Below are 14,707 nucleotides of genomic sequence, written 5' to 3' on the forward strand. Positions count from 1 at the left end.
GGAGTGGGAGAGGGAGAAGCAGGCTTCCCGCCGAGCAGGGAGCCCGATGTGGGACTCGATCCCAGGACCCTGGGATCATGACCTGAGCTGAAGGCAGACGCTTAACGACTGAGCCACCCAGGTGCCCACATCATTAGTTTTAGATGAAGTGTTCCATGATTCATTGTTTGTGCATAACACCCAGTGCTCCATGCAGAATGTGCCCTCCTCAATACCCATCACCAGGCTAACCCATCCTCCCACCCCCCTCCCCTCTAGAACCCTCAGTTTGTTTTTCAGAGTCCATCGTCTCTCATGGTTCGTCTACCCCTCTGATTTCCCCCGCTTCGGGAATGAAGTAGTTTTGTGGGATTAGTACCAGAGCATGTTCTAGGGTATTTGGACACCTGCTATGAGGCACCTTCCATCTGTAAATGGCAGAGCTAGGCGACTGAAGTCTGCGGTTGGTGGAGACATCAGTGATGAAGGCCAGGGGAATGCAAATCACTCCCAGCGTGAGTGTTTGGAACTCAGGGCGCGCTGTATAAGGAAGCTGAGCTTCCTGAAGAACTCACCCCCAAACTTCATGGAATCATCTAGGGCTTCTTCAACAGAAACCTGGTGACTGGAAACCTTTATAACAATGCTAAAACAGTTAACAGATAACCTTTTCTTCCAGGAATGAGAAAGTGTGTGGTTGTGCACAAGTCAATGAGGGTGGAAAGAGCTGTTTCATAGTCTTGCAAACAAGACCAGCATTGTCAAAAGCTTGCTGTTTCCACCACCATTCCCTTATTCCCCTCTGCCCTCAAAAGATTTTTAAAGTGGTCAGGGCCATGATGTTGCCCAGTTTTGCTACCAACTTTTCTTTTTCTTGATCTTTTGTTTCAATGTCTGCTTTCTTTCCCCTATGTGCTCACTGAAGTCTGATTGTGGGGTCAAGCTATAATTAGTTTATATATGAATTTTAATTCACTGTGGCTCTTTTGGCATTAGACTCAAATGGGCTTTGATGTCTGGCTGGAGCTTTGATCCCAAACCCTCGAATGGTGGTCATCACCCCAACTCAAAGGATTGCCCTTTATTTTTTTCCCTCCTATTTGGAGACAGCTTTTCCCAATTACATCATTTGTGTTTGTTTGGCCATAAAAGCTGCAAGGCATCATTTTGTTGCTTTTCTCTATAGCAAAACTTGCAACTGATGCTCCTTACTTTGCCTGGCTGCAGTAGAATGTTCACTGCTGGATGAGGTATTGTAGACTGCTACTCAGACTTTAGTGGGGGTGCTGGTGGGAGCTGTTCTGCCCAAGGGCAAGGGGTCAGACTGTGTGATCTGAGGGACCCTTCTCGGATCTGCCCAGGAAATGCTCTGAAGCATAAGCTACCCAACTACGATATATTCAGTCAAGACTTTTTTTCATGTTAGCAACTTTATCTTACTCTCCAGATTCTCCAGGCAGCAGATCCACTCCATCTTTAGTGCCACCACTTTCTGAGTGTGGATTAACAGCTTTTCTGGGAAACCGAAACAGAGGCTTCAGTGAGGGGGTGGAAGCAGAAGAATTACCTAGGGCTGAACTAATACTGGAAAGGAGATAACAAAGTAGCATCAGCGGAGGAAGAAGCACCAGCACCTGCTTTAAAAAGTAGAGAAAGAAAAATCAAAACAGTAGGGGGAAGTGAGATCCTGCTGGCAACAGAAGGGAGCAATGAGCGGTGGGTGATTACCTTCAACTGCCTCCGGAATACCTGCAACCAAAACAAAGAATCAAAGGGGGAAAGGAAAGCCAGGACTTGATGGGAGAGGAGAAAATTTGGCTGTTGAGTAAAGAAGAGAAGAGGGGCAACCCAACTAGTTACACTTAATCTGACGACATTGGGAGTTTCCCTGAAAAAAACAAACAAACAAAAAACCCCACAATTACAGCATTGAGCTCCTTGCTTCTAATTTCACTTGACAGCCCGAGTTTGTTTTAATTGGCATGTGAATGAACAGCATTATTTATTAATGGGTAATGGATACTTTGGAAAGCATAACCTTTTTTTCCTATTTGTGACCATTTTGCTGGTGGAACCATTTGAATACATTAATTTTAATATTTAAACTTGCTGGGAACACTTTCTCATGGAGATGTACAAGCTGTTATGGCAAATGGTTTGCTTTGGACTAATGAGCCAGCTCCAAGTGGCATTTGGTGGGGAGGGGAGGGGAGATGAGGTGGGGGAGAGACTTGGAGACATAGTGATTTGTCTGTCCACTTTAACAAGATTTATTAGTAGTGTGTAAAACATGTTTCAGCTTTTCTCCCCCCCTCAACTCTATAAATAGAGTTGTAGATGTGTGACATAACCCAGGCCACAATAATAGACTCCACCAAGCCAGAAGCAATCTAATTTGGAGCTAGAAAGCAAGAGGCTTGCTTAGAAATTAATAGAATGAGACAATGATAGAGGACATGGGTGAGTGGCCTTTACTATGCGGGATCTGTCATTATTCCTCAGTACCTTCAGTGCTTTACTATAGTTATGGGGGAAAATTAATTCCTGTGTTACTAAGTGAATTGTTTGGCACACAGTAAGCATAAAGAAGAGGTGACCCGAATAGAATTGATTTTGTATGCTGATGAACACTTGAACATAATTCTGTTTTTAGATGTAATACACAATCTTGTTGATCATGAATCATGATTGTTGTTAGAGTTTGTTTTATGTCTGTGAGGGACAGCAATGGGGAGGTCAATGGAGTGTGGCAAGGGAATTTGGTTTTTGTTGTTTTTGTTTTAGTAAATGCTGAGTTGATTCTACTTGTTGCAGAGATTAAATGGGTACTATTATTTAGTTAGAAAGTATGTTAATGTAAAAACAATTTACAACCAACCTACATTTTCTTGAGTCTCTAGAGATCATCAGTTGAATGCTTACAAGGCACTGTTTTGAGTACAGTAATACTAAAGAGGGTATTAAAACAGTCTCTGCCTTCAAGGAACGTTTATAAGGTAATTGGAGAGAAGAAATACACATAAACACCTACATACATAGATACGTGTGTACACACCCAGATAAATAACCAAACAAATAGCATTTGGTAAGAATCAGATATTCATACAGTTATCTGGAGTTCAGAGGAGGGAAGTGAACTGATCTTGGAGGAAAGGCTAAACCACACAGGGTAGAAAGGGCAGCCAGGCAAAGGTGTAAGAGTCTGATATAATGATCAAGGATGCATTCCTTCACACAACACTTTGCCTGAACTTTAGCAGATTGTGACTTGTTGGATTTAATTTCTGAGGCTCTTTGATGTATTGATTTTTAAAACAGATCTGGTGCTTTTCCACAGACAAGCCAGCTAGTGGCGCTTCCAAACCTCTATCCCACCAAGACTCCCTGTGACCAGTGTCCCAAGCAGAGGTGACCACGCTACAAATGGCACTTCGGGGGGAAAGTTTATAGGTCCCTCTAGAAGAAAACAAAAAGCCACAACTCCTATAATCCTGACCATCTATATGCCTGCCACTTGTAAACGCTCACCCTCGCCCCGCCATATTATATACCGTATATTACTATAATTCTTACAACGGGCGTAGTCTGCTAGCGGCTCCATTTTACCGTTGGGGAAGGAGACGCATAGAGAAGCGAAGTAACTTGTTTGCACAGCTAGTCAAAGCTGGAACAGAATTCACATTCAGACAGTCTGGTTTCAGAGTCAGAGCTCTTCAAGATAGCAAATAACAACAATAAAAAACTCAAACAAAAACGCGCGCGCCAGCATTAAACCCCGGGCTGGTAAAAGAATTGATGCAACCGTTTGCTTGCTTTACAGCGACATTCCTCTCGCCTAATTTTATATGCCTTCAGTACATACATACATACAACAGCCACAGAACTAAGAGTGAGACGGTTTTAGAGCAACACTGCCCTGTGCTTTGGTATCGCTGGCCTCCACAAAGCGGAGTCAAAGAAACCAACCCCACAGAATTGTCTTGGCATACACGCCGAGCACCTTGCTCGGCAAGGTGAAAGAAACCTGAATCGGTGCGAGTGGATGTGAACAGTGGACGTGGGGGAAAGGGCTAAGATTGTGTGCGGCAACTCGCTCGAGTTTCAGAAAGTTCTCCGGGGAGCCCAACTGCTGCGTCCCTTCGCGACCCTGCCTGCGAGGCCGACTGTAACAGGATGCTGGGACTCGAGGCGCTCGCCCCTTGCTTTGTGCGAGGCAAAAGAACCAATAAGGAGCGAGGCAAAAATTGGGCGCAGTAAGCCCGAAAAGGGGGCCGGGGGCCCGCGGGAGGAGCGGGGGAGGAGAGAGGGAGGAGCGGGGAGGGCCGAGCGCGGAGGAGGCCGGCGCTGAGCGCCAGCGGCGCCCCTGACAGAAGAGGGGGAAGCCCGGGGGAGCGGGCCTCGGCGCGGAGGGGCCGGCGCGGGGAGGCGGGCGCCAGGCGGGGGTTTGCCGGGCCGCCGCGCGTGACGTAGCGCCGGGCAGGGCGTTATCAGCTGCGGGGCCGCGGCGAGGGCCGCGCGGCGGCAGCGGACGGCGGCAGCCCGCGGCCGCGAGCGGGTCCTGAGCGTCTCTGGCTGTCGCCCCGTCGCCGTGCCCCGTCTCAGGGCGGCATGAGCCGTCGGCCGCAGCCCTAGCGCCCGCTCCTCCGCGCGGGCGGCCCGGCTGCGGTGACGGGTGCTCGCTGCGAGGGTGGGGGCCATGAAGCCGAGCGCGGCCGGGGCGGCGAGGGCGCTGGAGCCGCAGGCGCCGGCCCGGGGCGAGCAGCGCGCGGGGGAGCCCGAGGGGCGCTGGCGGGAGAAGGGCGAGGCGGACACGGAGCGGCAGCGCACCCGGGAGCGGCAGGAGGCCACGCTGGCCGGGCTGGCGGAGCTGGAGTACCTGCGCCAGCGCCAAGAGCTGCTGGTTCGGGGCGCCCTGCGTGGCGCCGGGGGCTCGGGAGTCGCTGCGCCCCGCGCTGGGGAGCTGCCGGCGGAGGCGGCGCAACGCAGCCGCCTGGAGGAGAAGTTCTTGGAGGAGAATATCTTGCTGCTGCGGAAGCAATTGGTAGGTCGTGCCTGGAGGTAGGGGCACGGCTGTCCCTGCGCAGGGGCTGGGATTCGGCAGGTGGTCTGGGGGTGGGCGCGAGGGTGCCTCCGGCTGGGGGGACTCTCCCGGTTCCGGGACCCCCATTGCTGCGTGGGCCGCCGGCGCCCACGCGTTTCTGGCGTGTGCCCGCTTTGTGTCAGGTGAGGGGCTGGCGACCCCGCGCGGAGTGCCGGGAGGGGGTGGCAGCGCTCCCCTCCTGGCGCTGCCTTCGGGGTTCTTGGAGTCGCCTGGTTGTAACCTTCAACCTCTCTAGTTGGACGAATGCAACGCCCTCTCCCCGAATGTTTGCAAACCCTCCTTTAAAATAACCATTTCATTTGGAGCTCTGAGCTTCGTGTCCTCCCGCCGAGAGGGGACAAAAGCCGAGGAGGGGGCTTGTGGCGAGGTTAACTGTCGAAGGCTGAATTTTACGATTTCGCGGAAGCGCACGTAGGGAGCCCTGCCCCTCCCAGGGCTCTGGGCCTGCCAGCTTTTGCCTGGGCTGCTGCTTGATTTCAAATAGAAGCCCTTTGTATGAGGCAGCGAAAACACGCAAATGATAGAAATTTGGCTGGAGAGAGTGCCCCGTCCTCTCGTATGTGACCGGTGGTGGAGGTGGGAGAGAGAGAACCTGCTCTTAGGCAACATTTATCTTAATGGATTTCCGTCAGTGTCTCAGTCATTCTGTGCCATCTGCATTAATGGGGAAGAAAAAGAACTTTGGCGCTTAATGTATTGATGAACAGCTTTTGACCCCGCCTCAGAATAATGGCGGCAGCTTTGTTATGGTGACCTCAAAAATGTAGTTTTGAAAACAGAGAGGAAAAAATCTTTTTCTGACCATGTGATACTGTCTGAAACTAGACACATGCTAGATAATGTCCCTCCTACAATAGTGAACACAGGTGATGCCATGTGGTTATTTGTCAAGGGGTTTCTTGTGTTATCTCTTTTCAGATAATTTTTCTCTCTCCTCTCTCCCTTTTTCTCTCCAGCATCAAAGTGCTTTTACTTTGGTTCATTTTTCCTGAAGAAACTCATTCTAGCAAACAATGCATATATGGTTTTGTCTACAAGCTTTTTAAATCAAAGGTCAGACAGGAGGAATAATATTCCTATGCATCTATTTTTTTAAAGATGTATCTTGGTTTGTGCACTACCTTTTTGGCATTTTACTGTTTTTTTTTTTTTTTTTTTTTTTTGGTAGCAGACCAGATTCATGTGTAACGTGGATTTGAGTCAATTCTCGCCGGTTATGCCTGGTCATTGACATTTTATGCAGTCTTGTACGATAGCACCTTTTTCTCTTCACGAGTTTCAAGATTGCGAGTGGCACATTCCTGTTGCCACATTCTCCTCATGCAAGGCAGCATGTCAGGAGAATTTCAGTCCAGTCAGTGTTTGTGGCACTCTTTTCATTTGTAGACTTGGCATTCATGATTTGAACCAGATGCCTTTTTAGTTCTTTTGCTTTCCCAGCAGTAGGAAGCACTAGGTGGCGGTGTGAGTTAGCACTACAGATCTGTCACCTTTGGAAACCTGAGTTGAATTCAAATCTTGATGGACCTTCCCTTGAGGGTTTTGGATTTTGCCAGCTCACATTATACTTGGCACTGGCTATTAGTATTAGTTTCTCACTTTCAAAGGCCCTAAGACTGATTAAACCCCACAAAGCAACTAATAGAAAACAAAACTCTGTGGGACATTCGGCCAGAAAATCTCACCTAAGTAAGAGTAGAGTATATTGTAGGAAATATCTTACACCCTGACTTCAAATTAAAGAGTCTACTGTGAAGAATGGTTTTGTAAAAAATTGGTTGTATGCAGAGGGTTAAAAAAAAAACCTCCTTTTCTGGGGCGCCTGGGTGGCTCAGTCCTTAAGCGTCTGCCTTCGGCTTGGGTCATGATCCCGGGGTCCTGGGATCGAGCCCCACATCGAGCCCCACATCGGGCCCCACATCGGGCTCCCTGCTCAGCGCGAAGCCTGCTTCTCCCTCTCCCACTCCCCCTGCTCATGTTTCCTCTCTTGCTGTCTCTCTCTCTGTCAAATAAATAAAATTTTTAAAAAATTAAAAAAAAAAAAGCTTTTCTTATCCTTACCTATAAAAAGCGAGTTTGTATATATTCGTTTATACAAAAAGCAAGTCCTGTTTTTATGGAGAAACTTTATAGCACCACAAAATCTAAGAAAGTGAAACGAAACATAGGAAATATTCTTGAAGTTTGTTTTTTTTTTTTTAAATTTCAGGTCATCCAGTAAAATTTTGGTTTTGGAAGATTTAGTGAACTCTTCAAATGGTAATCTGAATACTAAGAGCAGGCTTTCTGGTTCTTTGTGACCAAAAATGTGTTCATTTTTCCTTTCTGTGTTTCTTCCTAATCAGAATTGTTTGAGGAGAAGAGATGCTGGTTTGTTGAATCAGTTGCAAGAACTTGACAAGCAGATAAGTGACCTGAGACTAGATGTAGAAAAGACATCTGAAGAGCACCTGGAGACAGACAGTCGGCCCAGCTCAGGTGAGTGTGTGAGCACACGGACAGAATTCTGCACTCAAGTTCTACTTCAGCCCCCTGGGTTTAGCATTCCCAGACCTGCAAATGGCAATGGAGTTTGTTTCTAGGGCAGAGAGAATTAAAAAAAAAAAAAAAGCAGTCTGCCATTCAGTTGTATGAGAGGGAAATAAAACCAGATGACAAAATTTTTAATAATGAGATTGATCTGACTGGAGTCCCCTGAGTTTAAAAATAAAAGCTTCTATTCAAATTTCTGGAAGAGCAGTCCTCCTTTGAAACTTGAGAAAGTCAGAACTGGGCTAGAAAATTAGTCACACTTCAACTTCCTGAGACCACTTCAAACGTTTTTTTTTTTTTTTTCCCCTTTTAAGCCATTTGGCTCCTTAAATAGATTTGTTTTTTTCTTCAAATTATTCCTTCTGAGACATTCATGATAGAGTTGAGGCTTTGACAGATCTAAGTCTCTTTCCTTGCCCATCTTTAAAGGTGGGGTCAAGGAGGGCAGTCGATTTGAGGGTGAGAGTAACTTTGAAATGTATCCGTAGATACGGGCTTTTTGCCTTTTCCTCAGAATCCCTTGAAATAAAACCATACAGTCACAATGCTAAATCCAGTGAACCAAAATTGACCCCCCCCCCACCAAAACCTCCCTTTCCTACCTTTCCTAGTTGATTAACCCTTTTCCTTTTAAGCACAGATGTGTACTATTGCTTGACATGATCTTAGTTCCAAATGGTGTTTTTATTTGTAGGGTTTTATGAGCTGAGTGATGGGGCTTCAGGATCCCTTTCCAATTCCTCTAACTCGGTCTTCAGTGAGTGTTTATCCAGTTGTCATTCCAGTACCTGCTTTTGCAGCCCCTTGGAGGCAACCTTGACGATCTCCGATGGTTGCCCCAAATCTGCAGGTAAGACTTTTTAGCATTGATAGACATTTTTTTTTTTTAAGATTTTATTTATTTATTTGACAGAGAGAGAGACAGCGAGAGAGGGAACACAAGCAGGGGGAGTGGGAGAAGGAGAAGCAGGCTTCCCGCTGAGCAGGGAGCCCGATGTGGGGCTCAATCCCAGGACCCTGGGATCATGACCTGAGCCGAAGGCAGATGCTTAATGACTGAGCCACCCCGGTGTCCCTTGATAGACATTTTTAATTGGAAGGGGTCAAAGGCCCCTAAAGATTATCTAGCTTCAACCCCTTCTATTGATAGAAAAACAGAAGGTCAGAGAATTTCATCAACGTGTTACATTTCATGACATAGTTGATCTAGAACCATGATGCCCACTATTCAAGTCCTCTTTGGGGACCAGTTAGCTGATGGTGGCAAGATAGCTTATCTTTAGAAATCCTGTCACAATATTACAGATCTTGGGCTCTGTTTGTGAGCCTTTGCCGTTAGTTTAACTTGTTTGCATTTTCTCTTGAAAACCACTTTGGATGTTTTTTCCTTCTTTTAATCATTTAAAGCTCAAACTTACACTAAGTTAAATATATGTCAGACTGATTGGCACTTCAGGGAGCAGTGGCCCCTCCAGGTTCTCTACAATGTCTTGCACGATGGCAGCTGTCTTTTCTTCCAGCAGGTGGGTGGGGTGAGATTCCCCTGGGCCACGTGCCACTGTTCCCCATTTTGGGTTATCCTTGCAGTGACCTCCAGAGAGAGTCATGCTGTTGTTGGTATTGGAAGAGTTTCTGCATTTCCACTGTATGTCACACACTGTACCGAATGCTCTGCATACATTTATCTCCTTTGAATCCTCCCAGTAGTTCTGCAGGGTATGCAGGTATCGTTAGCTCCATTTTATGTCTCAGAAAAATGAGGTCCAGTGAGGTTAGGTTAATTGTTTAAGGTTATATAGCTAGTGAGTGGCAGAGGCAGGATTCACGCTCGGGACTAACTGCCAGGTCCAAGTTTTTTCCACCACACCCAGGGAATTCAGAAATTGCTGTGTTCGACCTTCTCACTGAACAGAGGAGGAATTTGGTTTTATAAAAAGAGTTTGTCAGAGGCTCCTCATTTGCTGAATGGCAGAGTTGTTGCTGAAACTTGGGACTCCTTGCGTAGTTCTGCTTTATTGTAGTTCCTCAGAAGAGCAGAGAAAACATGGAGAGGAGCTGTAGGTGCACAAGTCATTGCACTCTCGGTTGGTCTGTGTCCTCCACTTCGGTGGAAAGGCTGAATTTTCGAGATCTGAGCAATGCACACGTAATGCAACACAACTGAGGCCGCTAACTGGCTGGTTTCTTTGTGTTTGTACTGTGTGCTGTCAGCAGCAATCATTTGGGGAAGCACAAATCTGTGTTATCTAGAGTGTCTAGGCCTCAAGTTCATTGGTAATTGCTCCCCTTCACTCTGCAGATCTGGTTTCAGGGGGAAACTTTAAAACCCATCAAAGGCGCTTTGGTATAGGTTTTCCTTGAAGACAGACCCCCATCTCCCAAATGCCACATCTTCACATAATTGAGACAGTTGTACTGGGCCTTGGGGACTGAGAGGTCTGTCTTGTTCCTTAACTCTAAGTAGGGAACAGGGACAGAATGGTAAAGTGTAGGTAAATGTAGGGCAGTGCTTAAATGTAGGGTGAAGATAGAGTAGTGGAGGAAGAGGGATGGGCAACGATATTAGGTAGAAAGGTTTCCATTTCTTACAATTAGCTATTTATTAGGAGTGGAGGTGGAGGGGGTAGGGACACAGCACTTTTACTTTATAATAATCTTTTCTTTACAAATGAATCATAGCATTTCTGGGTCCAGAATGTATTTTTCCCCAGGACTGCTAATTATCATTGAAGGTCATGGAGCTTTCCCTTAAATTAAGCAATTTACATAGACTCTGGCACATAGTAGGTTTTTAATATTTGAGTAAATATAATACGGGATATATTAGTGATAAAAACTTTGATTTTCCTTAGCTGAAGTTCATTAAAGGCACTTGCTATTTAGAATAGTCACCAAGGTAAGACATCAAAATCATTTAATTAAGCAAGAAGGCTTGATTTCATTGTATTTTGGCATCTACAGTTTTGAGATGTGGAAAATTTATTCATTAATACTACAACTCAATCTTTTAAAACCTTATCAAGAATCCCTTCCTATTTAAAAATATTATTTTCTTTTTTAGTGTCACTATTGAAAGTATAAGGTGATTATTATTTATATTTGGTTAGTCTCCATTGAAATTTGATCAGTTTCTTTGAATTTCCAGTTGACAGTTATACCAAACATATGTCATTAAGTAGTAGGTCTAAAAAAAAAGAAAATGAGGAGAAGGCTCTCAGAAAGTACAGTTTATCTGCAGTATTTCAAAAGGAAACCAGGAATAGAATACGGAGGGTAGAGTAGCCCAGAGAAAGAATGATTCAAAAAATGGTTTTTTTCCTAGTTATAAGTGCAGTGCATACTTACTGAAAATTTAGAAAATAGGAAATGCAGTAAATCTCCCTTGCTTTCTACACTGCAGTGCTACCATCGGCATCTTGGTGTGCTTCATCTAAGACTTTTCTCTTTGCATGTATACAGCCAATAAAATTATAATCATAGTCTGGTATTATATCATGATTTTCACTAAACTTTAAAGGATTTTCCCCATATTATTCAGTAGTTTAAAAGTATTTTTAACGGCTGAGGATGTATCATTTCTTGCTACACATTTCTTTGTTAAATCTTTCTTCCCTCATCCAGTAGTATGGACTGTATGTAAAAGAGTGTAGTAGCTTCTAGGAATAGTTGTGGACTCTTTAGCATTCTCTATCTGAATTCGTTTTCATAGAAATTGGCCTGTGTCAAGCCGGCGCTGACCAATTCAGTTCTTCAGAGTGTACCTTTAAATGTCTTTCAGATCTCATAGGATGGTTGGAATATAAAGAAGGCCACTGTGAAGACCAGGCCTCGGGGGCAGTTTGCCGTTCCCAATCCACATCACAATTTAATTCCCTTGGTATCATTGCAGATGTGAATCCCAAGTACCAGTGTGATCTGGTGTCTAAAAACGGGAATGATGTGTATCGCTATCCCAGTCCTCTTCATGCCGTGGCGGTGCAGAGCCCAATGTTTCTCCTTTGCCTGACGGGCAACCCTCTGAGGGAAGAGGACAGGCTTGGTAACCATGCCGGTGACATTTGTGTGGGATCTGAGCTGGACGCCATCAAGACAGACACTTCCTTACCGGCTCCAAGCAGTTTGTGGTCTGCTCCCCATCCATCATCCAGTAAGAAAATGGATGGCTACATTCTGAGCCTGGTCCAGAAAAAAACACACCCTGTAAGGACCAACAAACCAAGAACCAGTGTGAATGCTGACCCCACAAAAGGGCTTCTGAGGAATGGGAGCCTCTGTGTCAGAGTGACTGGGGGCGTCTCACAGGGCAACCCCGGGAACCTTAAGAATTCTAAACAGGTGCTTTTGCCCTCTGGCGGAATCCCCTCTTTGGACAACGGGACATTCTCCCCACCGAAGCCGTGGTCAAAAGAGTCAAAGGCAGAACAAGTGGAAAGCAAGAGGTTGTCCCCGCCGGAGGGCTGCTCGCCAGGCGCTGCCACTGAACTTCCAAGTAAGCATCTGCCCAAAAATGCCAAGGCCGCCTCCCAGGAACACGCTCGGTGTCCCACCGCTGTGACAGGGGAGTCCCCCAAAGACGGCATTCAGGTCCTAGCCGCCTCCCCAAAGGAGAGCCCCGGGAGGGGCCCCGCGCCGCCGCAGGAGAACAGAGTCGTCCAGCCCCTGAAAAAGCTGTCCCCGAAAGGCGGCCTGCCGCCGGCCCCTCCAGCAGCGCCCCTTCCTGGCCCGGCTGCGCTGCTGTCTTCCGCTTTCGCCGTGGAAGAGCGGCCCGCGCTGGGTTTCAAGAGCGAGGGCTCCTCTTCTCAGAGCCTGGAGGAAGGGCCCCCCGCGAAGGCGCCGTCGGGCCCGGGCCCGCAGGCCGCGGGCGGCCGCCCCCACCGCGGCGCCCGGACCGCGGCCGCCCTGCGGGGCTCGGCCCCCAAGCCCCGGGGCGCCCTGGCCCTCCACGGGCCCGACGGCGCGCTGCCCCCCGTGAGGGAGAAGAACCGCGCCGCCGGCAAGAAGTGCCGGCTCCCCGACGACGCGGATACAAATAAGAAACTCAGGAAGGCCTCGTCCCGGGGCAGGAAGGGCGGGGGCGGCCAGGCGGACGCCGGTCTCCCCAGCCGGCCGCCGGGTGCCGGCCACAGGGCCGGGGGCAGGGCGCACGGCCACGGCCGGGAGGCGCTGGTGGCCAAGCCCAAGCACAAGCGAAGCGACTCGCGGCGCTGGCGCTCGGCCGCCGAGGTCTCCCTGGAGGAGGCCCTGCGGAGGTCGCGGCGCGGCCGGCGCGAGCACGTGGGGCTCTACCCCGCCGCCGTGCCGCTGCCCTACGCCAGCCCCTACGCGTACGTGGCCAGCGACTCGGAGTACTCGGCCGAGTGCGAGTCGCTCTTCCACTCCACCGTGCTGGACACCAGCGAGGACGAGCGCAGCAACTACACCACCAACTGCTTCGGGGACAGCGAGTCCAGCGTGAGCGAGGGGGAGTTTGCGGGCGACAGCACGAGCTCCAGCGACTCCGAAGAAAGCGGGGGCTTGATCTGGTCCCAGTTTGTCCAGACCCTCCCCATCCAGGCGGTCACGGCCCCAGACCTCCACAGCAACCCCACGAAAACCTTTGTCAAAATTAAGGCTTCGCATAACCTCAAGAAGAAAATCCTCCGCTTCCGGTCCGGCTCGCTGAAGCTCATGACGACCGTCTGAGGGGAACCCCTGGTGGGGAGGGTGGGGCGTTTTCTAGTTTCCTGGAGGAAGACGTGGCGTCTGACTTTTTGTGTGTGACAGATCCACGGAATGTTCTCCTTTTGTTGAGGTAAACCTGAGGTAAATTGTCTCGTCTTCATCCTGTAGGGACGCTAGTGCCTTTAATGGAAGGTAAAGAGTTTTGCTGGCTAGGAGTAAATACTGGGTTTTTAATGGTGGTGATAGTGAATGGATTTTGTGGCCTCAGGTGATTTTTATCGGAAAGTCTCCGAGCATCTCTGAAGGCACAGGTTTCGATGTTCGAGTCTTACTGGGATGGGACCTTTTGGTCCGAAGGTCAGGTGGATGGAATGTAGGACGTACGTTTGCTTCTTGGTTCTCTCGGGCAAGTGTCTCCACCAGGGTTTTCCTGTTGAGGGGCGTCACATACAATTGTGTGAAGTAGGTACGATGGACAGTCATTGTTTTCTGTAATTTTTTATATAGTCTCCCTTTCTTAGATGTATCCCCCGTTCTGTTTTCTTCTCACAACTGTTTGGTTTACTGGACTCAGAACTTGAAGACCAGACCCTAAATCCAGAGCTGGTGACCCGGATAGGGAGGCTGGTAACAACCTTCAAAGGATTCACTAAAACTGTCGCCACACTTGGTGCCTAGGCCCTGGATACAGTAACCCTTTTAGGGCCGATTAGCCAACATTTTGATGCCTTTCTCCTCCTCCCTGATTTGCAGCAGATCCAACCATTTCTTTTTGGAAGGACTTGCCTTTGTGATAAAATTTTGGTCCTTGGGTACTGAGAAATTCACTAATTGAATGACCCTTGGGTGTGACTCCAAGCCCAGAATTGCTCACTGAGCACTGTGCCACCTAAGTATCGGCCCGAACATTTTAGTGCAATCCAGTCCAGATTGGACCACTGACCCTGTCTGGAAGGGCTTTAAAAAAAATATTTTTTGTTGTTTTGGTAAACAGTATTGTGTAAAATGGTTTTTTATACCAATATATGCATGTTTTGTGCATGAGTAGTATTTGTTTTGATATTTCTATGGATGTTAAATTACTGTATGATATAAACAGTATGTGTTTTTATATATCATTGTGTAAATTTAATATAACGCATTTTATGCTGTAATAAACAGTTTGTTTTACTGCTGTTAAGTTTGTTGTTTGGGTGTAAAACCAGCTACACATCTAAATCTTGTGCTGATTATTTTGGGATTTCTATTCTAAGCATTAGAATATTTGCAATAATTAAAGCAGGTTTTAGCTGTAGGCTTCGACTGGATGGTGAGTGAACAAATGAGGAAAAGCAAACCACTTCTTTAGAATAGTTAAGGTATTTCTTTAAAATTTAAGGTAAAATTGGTAGGTGTCTTCTAGGGAAAATATTTCTGAAAAGAGTCTTCCCCCTC

General features: G+C 47.5%; 1 protein-coding gene across 3 annotated transcripts; it reads left to right on the top strand.

The window, feature by feature from the left end:
- The first annotated feature begins 4,364 nt into the window (after positions 1 to 4,364).
- On the top strand, positions 4,365 to 14,448 carry DACT1 (dishevelled binding antagonist of beta catenin 1). Of its 3 annotated transcripts, none has more exons than XM_045900959.3 (4): positions 4,365 to 5,020; positions 7,426 to 7,558; positions 8,307 to 8,462; positions 11,391 to 14,448. In XM_045900959.3, the coding sequence occupies exons 1-4, from the start codon at positions 4,676 to 4,678 to the stop codon at positions 13,292 to 13,294; spliced, it is 2,538 nt and encodes an 845-aa protein (XP_045756915.1). In that variant the 5' UTR covers positions 4,365 to 4,675; the 3' UTR covers positions 13,295 to 14,448. The 3 variants fall into 3 exon arrangements, with proteins under 3 accessions (XP_045756915.1, XP_045756916.1, XP_045756917.1); XM_045900960.3 differs by having other exon boundaries at positions 4,366 to 5,020; positions 11,502 to 14,448; XM_045900961.2 differs by lacking the exon at positions 4,365 to 5,020 and adding an exon at positions 7,268 to 7,339.
- The last annotated feature ends 259 nt before the right edge of the window (positions 14,449 to 14,707 follow it).

This window comes from Mirounga angustirostris, unplaced genomic scaffold (assembly GCF_029215605.1).
Source record: "Mirounga angustirostris isolate CCGP_5_RB_7025 unplaced genomic scaffold, mMirAng1.0.hap1 SCAF_9, whole genome shotgun sequence".
Classification (NCBI taxonomy): Eukaryota; Metazoa; Chordata; class Mammalia; order Carnivora; family Phocidae; genus Mirounga; species Mirounga angustirostris.

Bases quoted from the DNA above. Each gene is read 5' to 3' on its own strand.
- DACT1 (XM_045900959.3), top strand. From the start codon at position 4,676: ATGAAGCCGAGCGCGGCCGGGGCGGCGAGGGCGCTGGAGCCGCAGGCG. The intron at 7,559-8,306 runs GTGAGTGTGTGA...TTTTATTTGTAG, and splicing joins AGACAGTCGGCCCAGCTCAG to GGTTTTATGAGCTGAGTGAT. The intron at 8,463-11,390 runs GTAAGACTTTTT...AATGTCTTTCAG, and splicing joins TGGTTGCCCCAAATCTGCAG to ATCTCATAGGATGGTTGGAA.